We start from the raw sequence: 12,647 nt of genomic DNA on the forward strand, positions 1-12,647 counted from the left end.
AACACCTAGCTAACAGTGACCATAATATGATGGAATTCGATATTAGGTTTGAGAGGGAAAAGGGTGAGTCACAAACCAAGATTTTAAATTTAGGTTACGCTGACTTTGGAGGGATGGGGCAGAAATTGATCACAATAGACTGGGCAGAACTATTAACGAATAAAACTACCGATGAACAGTGGGAGGTGTTCAAAAAAGTATTTGGTGGAATGCAAGACCTGTACATTCCATAATGGGCAAGAGCTGTACGTGTGTAATTAAACAACCTTGGTCAACAAGGGAAGTGTGAGTATAAAACTACGTAATGGAAAAGGCTTATAAAAATGCAAAGAACAGTGGAGCTCCTGCGGACTGGGAGAGATCTAAAGAACAGCAAAGGGATACAAAGAAAATAGTTAGAGCTGCAGAAAAGGAATACAAGAAAAAACTTGAGCGATATCAAGGACAACGCTAAAGATTTTTACAAATATGTTAAAAGAAAGAGGGTGGCTAAGGGTAATGCGGGCCCCTTAATGACAGACACAGGTGATACTGTAATTGAAAATCATGAAATGGCAGACTTACTAAATAACAACTCTGTATTGGTCTTCACAGTAGAGGATGAGGATAAAATACCAGGGATACAAGGAAAAATAAAAATAAATTAAATTAAGGGGAGGAACTAACTAGATTCAATTCAAGTAAAAAATGGTGATGGGAATTGATTATGATCAATGATTTGGATGAGGGGACTAAATGTAACATTTCCAAATGTGCTGATGACACAAAGCTAGGTGGCAGTGTCAGTTGCAAAGGGGATGTGAAGCAGCTTCAAGGGGATCTCGACAGGCTGAGTGAGTGGGCGAGAACATGGCTGATGGATTATAATGTGGATAAATGTGAAGTTAATCCACTTTGGTAGAAAAAACAGAAAGGCAGAGTATTTCCTAAATGGTGAAAGATAGGGAATGCAGATGCTCAAAGGGAAATGGGTGTCCTTGTACATGAGTCACTGAAAGTGAATGTGCATGTGCAGCAAGACATTAGGAAGGCAAATGGTATGCTGGCCTTCATTACAAGAGGATTTGAGTACAGGAGTAAAGAAGTCTTACTCCAATTATATAGGGCCTTGGTGAGACCACACCTGGCGTACTGTGTACAATTTTGGTCTCCTTACCTAAGGAAGGATATACTTGCCATAGAGGGAGTGCAACAAAGGTTCACGAGATTGATTCCTGGGATGGCGGGACTGTCGTATGAGAAGAGATTGAGTAAACTAGGCCTGTATTCTCTTGAATTCAGAAGAATGAGAGGGGATCTCATTGAAGCATACAAAATTATTACAGGGCTTGATGGGGTGGATGCTGGGAGAATGTTTCCCTTGGCTGGGGAATCTAGAACCAGGGGCCACAGCCTCAGGATAAAGGGTAGGCCATTCAGGACTGAGATGAGAAGAAATTTCTTCACACAGAGGGTGGTGAATCTTTGGAATTCTCTACCCCAGAGGGCTGTGGGGGCTCAGTCATTGGGTATATTCAAAACAGAAGTCGATAGATTTCTGACTAGTAAGGGCATCAAGGGATATGGCGATAAGGTCGGTGAATGGAATTGAGGCAGAAGATCAGCCATGATCTCATTGAATGGCGGAGCAGGCTCGAAGGGCCAAATGGCCTACTCCTGCTCCTATTTCTTATGTTCTTATGATTAGGAGGTAGGAGACAGAGAGTAGGGATAATGGGTGTGTATCAAATTGGCAGGATGTGACTAGTGGTGTCCCCCGGGAATCTGTACTGGGGCCTAGGCTTTTCACTATATTTATAAATGAAGGAACAGAGAGCTGTATATCTACGTTTGCTGATGACACTAAGTTAGGTGGCAAAGTAAATGATGTAGGTGGGAACCGAAAGTTGCAAAGGGGCATTAATAGATTAAGTGAGTGGGCTAAACTGTGGCAGATGGAGTTTAACGTAGGAAAGTGTGAGGTCATCCACTATGGACCTATGAAAGATAGATCAGAGTATTTTTTAAATAGTGAGAAGCTAAGAACTGTGGAGGAGCAGAGAGATTTAGAAATCACTTAAAAACTAGTGGACAGGTACAAAATAATAATTAAAAAGGCTAATGGACTGTTGGCCTTTATCTCACGAGGGCTGGAATACAAAGGGGAGGACGTTACAATACAGCTGTACAGAGCTCTGGTTAGACCCCATCTGGATACTGTGTTCAGTTCTGGGCACCGCACCTCAGAAGGGAGAGATTGGCCTTGGAGGGGGTGCAGCGCAGATTCACCAGAATGATACCTGGGCTAAAAGGGTTAAATTATGAGGACAGATTGCATAGACTAGGCTTGTATTCCCTTGAATATAGAAGATCTAATTGAGGTGTTTAATATGATTAAAGGAGTAGATAGGGTCGATAGAGAAACGATTTCTTCTGGTGGAAGAGCCCAGAACAACGGGACATAACCTCAAAATTAGAGCCAGGCCGTTCAGGGGTGATGTCAGGAATCACTTCTTCACACAAAAGGTAGTGGAAACCTGGAACTCTCTTCCCCAAAAATTTTTTGAGACTAGGTCAATTGAAAATGTCCAAACTGAGATTGATAGATTTTTGTAGGCAAGGGAATTAAGGGTTACGGAACCAAGGGAGATAGATGAGTTAAGATACCGATCAGCCATGATGTAATTGAATGGTAGAACAGGCTCGAGGGGCTGAATGACCACCACTAAGAGCACTTATTTCCATCTCTACAACACTGCCTGTCTCTTACCCCTACCTTACCCCCACTGCCACTGAAACCCTTGTTTACAGTTTTGTCACCTCTACACTTGGCTTCTCCGGTGTCCTCTTTGCTGGCCTCCCAACCTCCATAAACTCAAAGTTGTTCAAAACTCCCCTGCCCATGTTCTGTCCCACACTAAGTCCACTCAATCATCGCCCTAATCCTTGCCACCTACACTGGTTTCCCATCACCCAAGAGATCAAATTTGAAGTAGTTGTCCTCATCTATAAGCCCTTCTACTGCCTTGTCCTTGCCATCCAACCTCCACCACCTCCTCCAGGGTTACACCCCTCCCCTCCAGTGCTTCGACTGTGCTCTCCTGGGGCTCCCTCCACTCACCGTTGCCCACACAGACATCGCCTCCCTCGGCCCTACTCTCTAGGAATGCCTCCCCAAGCTCTTCCACCTCTTCACGTCCCTCTCCACGTTTAAAAGTCCTCTCAAAATCCATCCTTTGACCAAACTTTCCCTAATCTCTCCTTACTGTCGTGCAACAAATTGGCTCCCACTTTTTTTTCTCCTTCGGGAAACGCCGTGGGATTTTTTTCCATGTTGGAGGTGCTATATAAATGCAGATTTTCTTGATGAATTCATCCTCCATCTGTAAACTCAGTGAGAAGAATATTTTTGTTATGCATTTTAGTAAACAGTGAATGAGTTTTACCTAACATAATGTTTCCTGCATTTCTGTACCTTTTTCTCTTCTGTTAGGTTGTCTCCTTGCTACCTCAATGCCATAGGAATGTATTCAATTATTTAATGGCTTTCCTTCGAGAGCTTCTGAAAAATGCAGCTTGCAACCACCTGGATGTGTCTACACTCGGTAAGTTAAAAGGTTCCTTTCATGAGCAATTGCAGAAAACTATGTGTTGGAGAGAATAAAATCAAAAACTAATTGGAGAATTGTGTGTTGAGAACCATATGGACTTGAAGGCCTAGAAATTACCATTTTGGTAAAAATCCCTACGCCTGACTGGTGAGGCACCCCTGATATTGGGCCAAGGCCTCATTTCTATGAAACTGTGCAGAGCTGCCGGGGAATCGTGGTTGAAGTTAAGGCCGTTGCTGGCATCACAGCAGATCTCGGGCCTCAGCAAGGGTGGCCGATCGGGCCTTGGGGTGGGGGGGGGACGATCGGGCCTCGGGGTCGGGGGGGGGGGGGGACGATCGGGCCTTTGGTGGGGGGGGGGAGGGAACGATCGGACCTCGGTGGGGGGGGGGGAAACGATTGGGGTCGGGGGGGGGCGGACGATCGGGGTGGGGGGGGGGGAAACGATTGGGCCTCGGGGTGGGGGGGGGGGGCGATTGGGGGGGCTCGGGGTGGGGGGCGATCGGGCCTCGGGGTGGGGGGGGTGTGATCGGGCCGGGAAGGGTGGGCGCTCAGGGCCAGGAAGGAAGGGCGAACGGGCCTCGGGCTAGGAGATTGCTATGCCCTGGGGGGAGCAGCTTGTGTTCTTTTAATGTAGCCTCCACATTCAGGTAATTAAGAACATAAGAAATAGGAGCAGGAGTAGGCCATTTGGCCACTCAATAAGATCATGGCTGATCTTCTACCTCACCTCCACTTTCCTGCACTATCCCCATATCCCTTGATTCTCTTAATATTATAAAATCTATTGATCTCTGTCTTGAATATACTCAAAGACTGAACCTCCACAGCCCTCTGGGGTAGAGAATTCCAATGATTCATCACCTGATGAGTGAAGAAATTTCTCCTCATCTCAGTCCTAAATGGCTGCCCCCTTATTCTGAGACTGTGACCCCTGGTTCTAGACTCCCCAGCCAGGGGAAACATCCTCCCTGCATCTACCCTGTCAAGCCCTGTAAGAATTTTGTATGTTTCAATGAAATCACCTCTCATTCTTCTAAACTTCAGAGAATATAGGCCGAGTCTACTCAACCTCACCTCATAGGACAATCCCCCCATCCCAGGAACCAGTCTGGTGAACTATCTTTGCACTCCCTCTATGGCAAGTATATCCTTCCTTAGGTAAGGAGACCCAAACTGTACACAGTACTCCAGGTGTGGTCTCACCAGGGCCCTATATAATTGCAGTAAGATGTCTTTACTCTTATACTCAAATCCTCTTGTAATACAGGCCAAAATACCATTTGCTTTCCTAATTGCTTGTTATACCTGCATGTTAACTTTCAGTGATTCGTGTACAAGGACACCCAGGTCCCTCTGAACACCAACATTTCCCGATCTCTCACCATTTAAAAAATACTCTGCTTTTCTATTTTTCCTACCAAAGTGGATAACTTCACATTTCTCCACATTATATTCCATTTGCCATGCTGTTGCCCACTCACTTAGCCTGTCTATATCCTCTTGCATCCTTTTCACGACTTCCATTCCCACCCAGCTTTGTATCATCAGCAAACTTGGATATATTACATTTGGTCCCCTCATCCAAATCATTGATGTAGATTGTGAATAGCTGAGGCACAAGCACTGATCCTTGCGGTACCCCGTATCTATTCTGCTAGTTACAAACTCAAAAAACTCTTAACAGATTTGTCAAACACGATTTCCCTTTCATAAATCCGTGTTGACTCTGCCTAATCCTATTATTATTTTCTATGTGCCCTATTAGCACGTCTTTAATAATAGATTCCAGCATTTTCCCTACTACCGCTGTCGTGCTAACTGGTCTGTAGTTCCCCATTTTCTCTCTCTCTTTCTTAAATAGTGGGGTTACATTTGCTACCTTTCAATCCGCTGAACCGTTCTAGAATCTATGGAATTTTGGAAAATGACAACCAATGCATCCACTATCTCTATAGTCACCTCTTTCAAAACCCAAGGATGTAGGCCATCATTCCAGGGAATATATCGGCTTTCAGTCCCATTAATGTCTCCAGTACTATTGTTTTACCAATACTAATTTCTTTCAGTTCCTCATTCTTGCTAGAGCCTTGGTTCTCCACTATTTCCGGGAAGTTTTTTGCGTCTTCCACGAAGACAGACACAAAGTATTTGTTTAATTTCTCTGCCATTTCCTTATTCCCCATTATAATTTCTCCTGTCTCAGCCTGTAAGGGACCCACATCTACTTTTGCTAATCTTTTCCTTTTTACATACCTATAGAAGCTTTTACAGTCTGTTTTTATGTCTCTTGCTCGTTTACTCTCATATTCTATTTTTCCATTCTTTATTAATTTCTTGGCCCTCCTTTGCTGAATTCTAAAATCCTCCCAATTATGGGGACTTCCTGCCGGTTAGCACCACATTGTGTTCAATCACAGAAACCCCACAGTGCAGATAGAGGCCATTTCGGCCCATCGAGCCTGCACCAACACATATCCCACCCGATCCCCGTAACCCCTACACCAACACATATCCCACCCTATCCCCGTAACCCCACGTATTTAATCCCCCTAACACTAAGGGTCAATTTATCATAGCCAATCAACCTAACTCGCACATCTTTGGACTGTGGGAGGAAACCGGAGCACCCGGAGGAAACCCACGCAAACACGGGGAGAATGTGCAAACTCCACACAGACAGTCGCCCGAGGCCGGATTCGAACCCGGGTCCCTGGCGCTGTGAGGCAACAGTGCTAACCACTATGCCACCGTTCTGTGCATTCAGCATGTGGCATGTGAAGTGCTGAGGCATTCGAAAATTGAGAAAGGGTTCAGCGCAGGATCCTTATTTGAATACGTTAATCTGGCCTTTAAATGTTCCCAATGTGCGCTCCAATGTACTACCTACATTATCCAATACAGCGGGCAGTGCACTTCCTGCCGGAAATGCACGTGCACTTCCTGCCTGCCATATTGGGAGCTTAGTTGGCCGGTTTTCACACAAAAATGGGCACAAGGCCGAATTTCTACAGCAACATTTCTCCAGTAATAGATTTTACTGAACAGTTGACTAATAATGAATTTCAAAGTGTGGTACGATGTTGGGTTGAGTTGTGGTTGAAGGGACCTTTTTACTTGCTGGTTTAGGTTTCCTTTCTGTAGGGTATTCCTTGGTGTCAGTGTGGTTCCCAAGGAAACACTTATTGGCGAGTGTATCATTTTCTGTAAATGAAAGGGAAACAACTGCTTCCAGTTCACAAATTAAGCATGTCTATATAAAGAATTAAAGTAGATTCCCTGAAATGGTACACGATATGTCACTAAACTCACAGTTCCTGAGATTTTTTTCATTATCGACCATGATACTCATTCTCCTCCGGTTCAGTCTTGCTTTCCTCAGTCAGACCCAAAACAGGTTCCTCCTGTTGCATTTGAGGGATGCTCTTGCACTGACATTGATTTGGATTTGAAGGGAATTACTTGGAGCACATTTGATGACCAGATAATCTGTTTTAGTGATGTTGGTTGAGGGATAAATATTGGCGGGGACACCGTGCGATCTTTTACGTCCACCTGAGAGAGCAGACGGGGCCTCGGTTTAACATCTCATCCGAAAGACTGCACTCGGTCAGCACTGCACTAGAGTGTCAGCCTAGATTTTTGTGGGTTCAAGTCCCTGGAGTGGGACTTGAACCCACGACCTTCTGACTCAGAGGCGAGAGCGCTACCCACTGAGCCACGGTTGACACTCGAGTAAAAGAAAAGAGTAGTTCGAAAATAAGTTATAATTCTAAAAGATAAAACCCCTTGCATTTAACTGGTGTTTTAGCATGGCTCTCAGAAACATCTCCACGTGCTTCAATCCCCCGCTCCCCCAGGACCTACCTGCAGCTGGCTTCCCAGCTGGCCGACATTCCTGTGATCCGAAACCGGTGAGCTGTCTTGGGTCGCCTGTTTGGTGTCCGCAGCTCGCCGGTCGCATTCAAATGCGGTCCAGGCCTCAAAATTGCAGCGGCCACCCAAAAGTTAAAAATCTACCCGTATGGTTTTTTTTTTATCTTTTCAACTTGAGGTTGTTACCACAAGGTGGCACAATACACAGACTATAGTGACTGGTGCCATGCAGACTCAGTATCAAACTGACTTCCCAACTTTCAGAGCTGTGTTGGCATTGCTGGGATTACAACGCAAGTACAATCAATCCCACACAAACACTCTGTACTCCCACCATTCCTTCTTTTTTAAACTTGGGCCTAAAGAAGGACGATAAGCTTATTCAGTGTTGAATACTTGAACTGCCCAATTATTGGCATCCTGCTTTGTGTAAAATCGAATGAAATTCCATTCTACGATCTATAATACCTCACAAGTTAACCGCACAGAAGGAGACCATTCAGCCCATCATGTCTGTGCCAGCTCTTTGCTACAACAGTCCAAAACTAATCCCACTGCCTCACTCTCTTTCCCCATAGCCCTGCATCTTTCTCTATTTCATCCAAAACTCTGCTGCCTGTATTCTAACCTGCACCAAGTCCTGCTCACCTGTCACCCCTGTGCTCATTGACCTACGTTGGCTCCCGGTCCACCAACGCCGCAAATTTAAAATTCTCATCCTTATGTTCAATTCCCTCCATGCCCTCACCCCCTCTTATCTCTTTAACCTCCTCCAGCCCTACAACCCTCCAAGAACTCTTCAATCCTCCAACTCTGGACTCTTGTGCATCCCCCACTTCCTTCACCCCACCATTGGCAACTGTGTAGGCCCTAAGCTCTGGAATTTCCTAAACCTCTACACCTCTCTCTCCTTTAAGACCCTCCTTAAAGGTTACCTCTTTGGCCAAGCTTTTGGTCACCTGTCCTAATGTCTCCTGTGGCTTGTGTCAGTTATTGTCTCGTTACACTCCTGTGAAGCACCTTGGGCCGTTTTCCTCTGTTAAAGATGCTATATAAATACAAGCTGTTGTTTCAAGTATTTATCCAATGTATTGGTCTCTGCCTCAGCCACTCCCTGTAGCAAAGTATTCCATGCTCCACAACTATCAATTTCTCCTCACCTCTCTCCTTACTCTGTTCGTGGCAATTTTAAGTTGATGACCTCTTGTCACTGACTCTCCAATTGGGGGAAATAGTCTGTCCCTCTTCACCCGATCAAAACCCTTCATAATTTTAAAAATCTCTCTGCCCCAGTTGAAACAGTGCCACTGTCTCAAGTGGTAGTTTCCTATCCCTGGTCAAGCCACACTGTAAGGTTTCTATGGCTTTACTGTTCACATCTGGTAAAACATTGCATACAGCAAAGCTCGTATACCATTGCTGATTGAGAACGAAACACAATCCTGGATTTGACAGTTTCTAAGGATATTGCTATGAGCTTGCCCATATCAGGCTTTTACAGACAGGCACACTCTTATTTTTTTAAATTTGTCTTTGAGATGTGGGCAGCACTGGCAAGGCACCATTCATTACCCATCCCTAGTTACCCTGAGGACATTAAGCAGCAACCATATAGTGTGGAACTGGAGTTGCATGCTGGCCAGCCCAGGTACAGGTGGCAGGCTCACTTCCTTGAAGGACATTAGTGAACCAATTGGGTTTATGACAAACCACAGCTTTCATGGTCATCATCTGGTGCGAGACCACAAATGACCAGGTTTATTGAATTCAGTTTTAAGACATGCCCTGGTGGGATTTCAATTATAATTTGGGAGCCAGACAAAAAGGGTGATACAGTAAACAGCAATATAAACAATACATTATCAACTTGGCTTAATCTTACCTCCTGAGTTAGAAAGTAGTATGTTCAAACCCCACAACGATTGCTCCTAATCTAGGGTGACACTCCAGTTTAGTACTGCTGAAGCTACCAGCAATTGTTTGAGATATTAAACCAAGACCCCGTCGACTTATTCCAGTTCAGGTGGATGTTTAAAATGCAGTAACACTCTTGGAAGAGCAGGGAGCTCCCCCAGTGTCCTGGCCAACACTTATACCTCAACCAACACCACTTGTAGCAAAAATTTATTTATTTTTAATTAAATTGCTGTTTGGGGGATCTTGCCGTGTTCACATAACAGTCACTGCAGTTCGAAGTAATCTGCAACATTTGAAGCAATGAAGATGTGACTTTTTAACACAGTGGGTGTAGCGAATAGCAATCAGCCATCTTGTTTACAGTTGAACCTTGCTACAGTCTCTAACGTGTGACCAACCCCATCTTGTCCACAAGAAACAACCGTTTCTGTAAAGCAGTTCCTGTTATCATGCGTCTACTGTTATAAAAAAAAAAAAAAAAAAGTGATTCTCATTACTTATCCAGCGCTTTTTGAGCGATCCTAGCGTGTTTTCTTTGACTAATCCAGTACTGGTGTGTTGTGTATCAGTGCAATCGACTGCCTCTGAGGATCCAGTAGATGTGTGGGATAGTTCTATTATTGAAGACAGAATCTGGTGTTTGTGCTGGGGAATCCTGCCAAGGACAGTGAATACATATTAAAAATGAAGAATGATGATTTTGTATGCAAATAGTTTACAGTTTTTTTTTAATGCTGCATATGGATCAGGTTCCCCACCCTTCACTTGGTGTTGGGAATCGGGATTATAGTCTTGAATTTAAAATTTACAAGCCACTCTTCCTCTCTCCACAGCCAGCATCTTTGCAGCATTATTGCTGAGACCACCTCCCGGTGCTGTGAGTCGGACTGACCTCATTGATTGTAAGAAGGCAGCACAAGTGTTCATTGCACGTTTTCTTACACTGACGGATGGTTAACCGAAGCTGCCTGCCCCAGCCAACATAGTGTTTATTTTCTAGTGTTCAATAAAATGGTACAATTTCAGTCAGGAGTATTTTTATATGAAGATAACGGTAAATACCTTTAGAATTATGCAAGTGTTTTTGGTATACAGAAATGAATTATTTTGTAATGTAACTTTTTCTATTCATGTGTTTAAAGGTTCAGAGCTGGAGTCGTTCTTGCCACCTGCATTTTATAGACTCACCCTAAAATATTATTGACGTTGCATTTTGTAATATATCAGGTGCAGGGAACTGACAGTTTTGTACGCAAATGGTCTTTTACTGTTTGAAAGTGCAGTCCCCACCACTTAGTCCACCCCCCGCTTATATCGGGCAAATGGTGTTGACCACTTTCCATTGCCATAGGCGTCAAGTTACAAAGGCGCTGCTTAAGCCGTATTATGTGCACCAACTATTTCGGGCAGTTCAAGTAGCTGTTCAACCATAGTTAAAGTGCGATTATCCGTCATTAAGTCCTTTCTGGAAGTCCCAAGTGTCAGAGCCTGCTGAAACTTGAGCTGCATTTCCAGTCCCAGCTGTAGTGGTGAAACTGACCAAACCGTTGCGTACTTCAGCCCCGTTCAGCTCTCCATAGTTGAATAAGGTGAAAAGCTTCCACCTCGCATAGCGTCAGGTGTATTTTCCACAAATATAATTATAAGATATTAACAACATAGAAGCCCAGAAGTCCTCTTCAGATCACTAACAGCAAATTTCGACTGGGAGCAGGAGAGAAGTGGAGAGACTGACTGCAAGGGGCCACTTCCTGACCGCTAGTTCAGAGAATCGCCTCGGGGAGAGAGAGGGGTGGGGGGTGGGTGGGGGGAGGCAGGGGGTGGAGGTCCCAGAGCTGACGGTACTTAAACAACAATGTTAAGTTTTAATTTCTGAAGTTGTCAAAATTCTGCTAAAATTGATCTAACCTGATACACCTGCCACCGCGTGTAGCGGGCAAATCGCGTTTGCTTGATCGTGCCCGCTATCCATGGGGGTGGTTGGGGGGAAGGGACTGAACTACAGCCACATGAAGTTTTCCCATGCAATAAATATAGTATGTTACCTTTTGGAGTTGAAGAAGTACTGTAATGATAGATCCTATTCCAGACCAATACACAGTCAGCTCATGGTGAGAAAAACAGAACCTTGCACACAAAATGTTTCCTAATAATAAACAAAGTGAGCCATCACAACAAAGACTTTTCATCTAAATGAGAAACTTGCACAAATGGGTGAGAGAGGAACTGCTGGAGCAATGTAGAGTGTGTACAGATCCACGGTCTCATTTGAAATGCGTTTTCCTTGAACCATTTTGAGCTGATGTTAAAGAACAGATTTGTGAGGCATACATACAAAAGCTTTTTCTTACCATGGTTGGATCCTGATGAATAGTTTGCCAAGAAATGTTCTGGTTAGTGCAGGATTTCTGTATAAAATTTGTAAATCTTTGTACCGTAGCCCCTTCAGTCTCAGTAAACAAGCACTGTTATAAAAACAATGGTATTTTAAATGCAAGTGATTCAACACCTAAAAATGTGTTGCTGTTTCCAAATGAAATGGTTAACCCAGCATTAAATCCGGATGCTTGGGTGAATGTTTTAGTCCTTGATCAAGATTCTTTTGTATTAAGATATTGTACTTGGATAAATAATTGTATGTAATAGGAGTGAGTTCGAAGTGGTTTGTTCAATTGAAATTGTATACTCTGATCAGGTATATTTTTAACCTCAAATCCACTGTAATGGAGCTTATGTTTCCATACTGTAAATCATGTCGAGCACTGCATTAGTGGAAATGATTCCAGTCCATTTATCCCACCTGACACAGACACGCTTCTGATTGGTTTGACATTGCACTTTCCATTTTACTGACATTCTGTTTGCGTTATCACAGCGTCGAGTAATATCACAAATCTATTCCTAAAAATGTCTTTCCAATGCTTTGCATTGTGGATAAGGATTTTGTTGCAATGAGTGGTCGTAGATATTAGACAAAACTCGGACTCCCCCAAGATATAATTATGCACTCTTGTCCTCTTTTCTTCTGTCTTTTTTTCTATGAGGGGAGTTTAACTTTTTTCACCTCTCCCCCTCAGTTTCTCCCCAAGTCCAACTTGAGAGCCAGGAGCTCTTGAAGCGAGGAGGGCAGTGTGGGTATCACGGGAAGCCATTCCCAAGCCACCAGTTGCAATGCTGCTCTTGACAAGCTGCCAGGAGACAGCTAACAATGGCTAAATGATGACTCCCTATCCAATATATAATTTTTCCCATTTTCTTTTTTTC

At 44.0% G+C, this 12,647-nt stretch overlaps 1 protein-coding gene across 5 annotated transcripts in view; it reads left to right on the forward strand.

Moving 5' to 3' along the window:
* The window catches only part of inpp5b (inositol polyphosphate-5-phosphatase B), a 131,184-nt gene extending 120,776 nt beyond the window's left edge, over positions 1 to 10,408 (forward strand). For 4 of the 5 annotated variants that reach the window (XM_085962401.1, XM_085962397.1, XM_085962399.1 and 1 more), the window contains 2 exons: positions 3,473 to 3,584; positions 10,217 to 10,408. In XM_085962401.1, coding sequence (XP_085818527.1) covers positions 3,473 to 3,584; positions 10,217 to 10,341 — 237 coding nt within the window. In that variant the 3' untranslated portion in view covers positions 10,342 to 10,408. Of the gene's footprint in view, positions 1 to 3,472; positions 3,585 to 4,637; positions 4,754 to 10,216 lie in introns of those variants that run through there. The other variant, XM_085962398.1, reaches the window with a different exon arrangement.
* The last annotated feature ends 2,239 nt before the right edge of the window (positions 10,409 to 12,647 follow it).

The sequence above is a fragment of the Somniosus microcephalus genome, chromosome 20 (genome assembly GCF_052327205.1).
Source record: "Somniosus microcephalus isolate GS21.2 chromosome 20, FLI_Smic_1.0, whole genome shotgun sequence".
Lineage (NCBI taxonomy): Eukaryota > Metazoa > Chordata > Chondrichthyes > Squaliformes > Somniosidae > Somniosus > Somniosus microcephalus.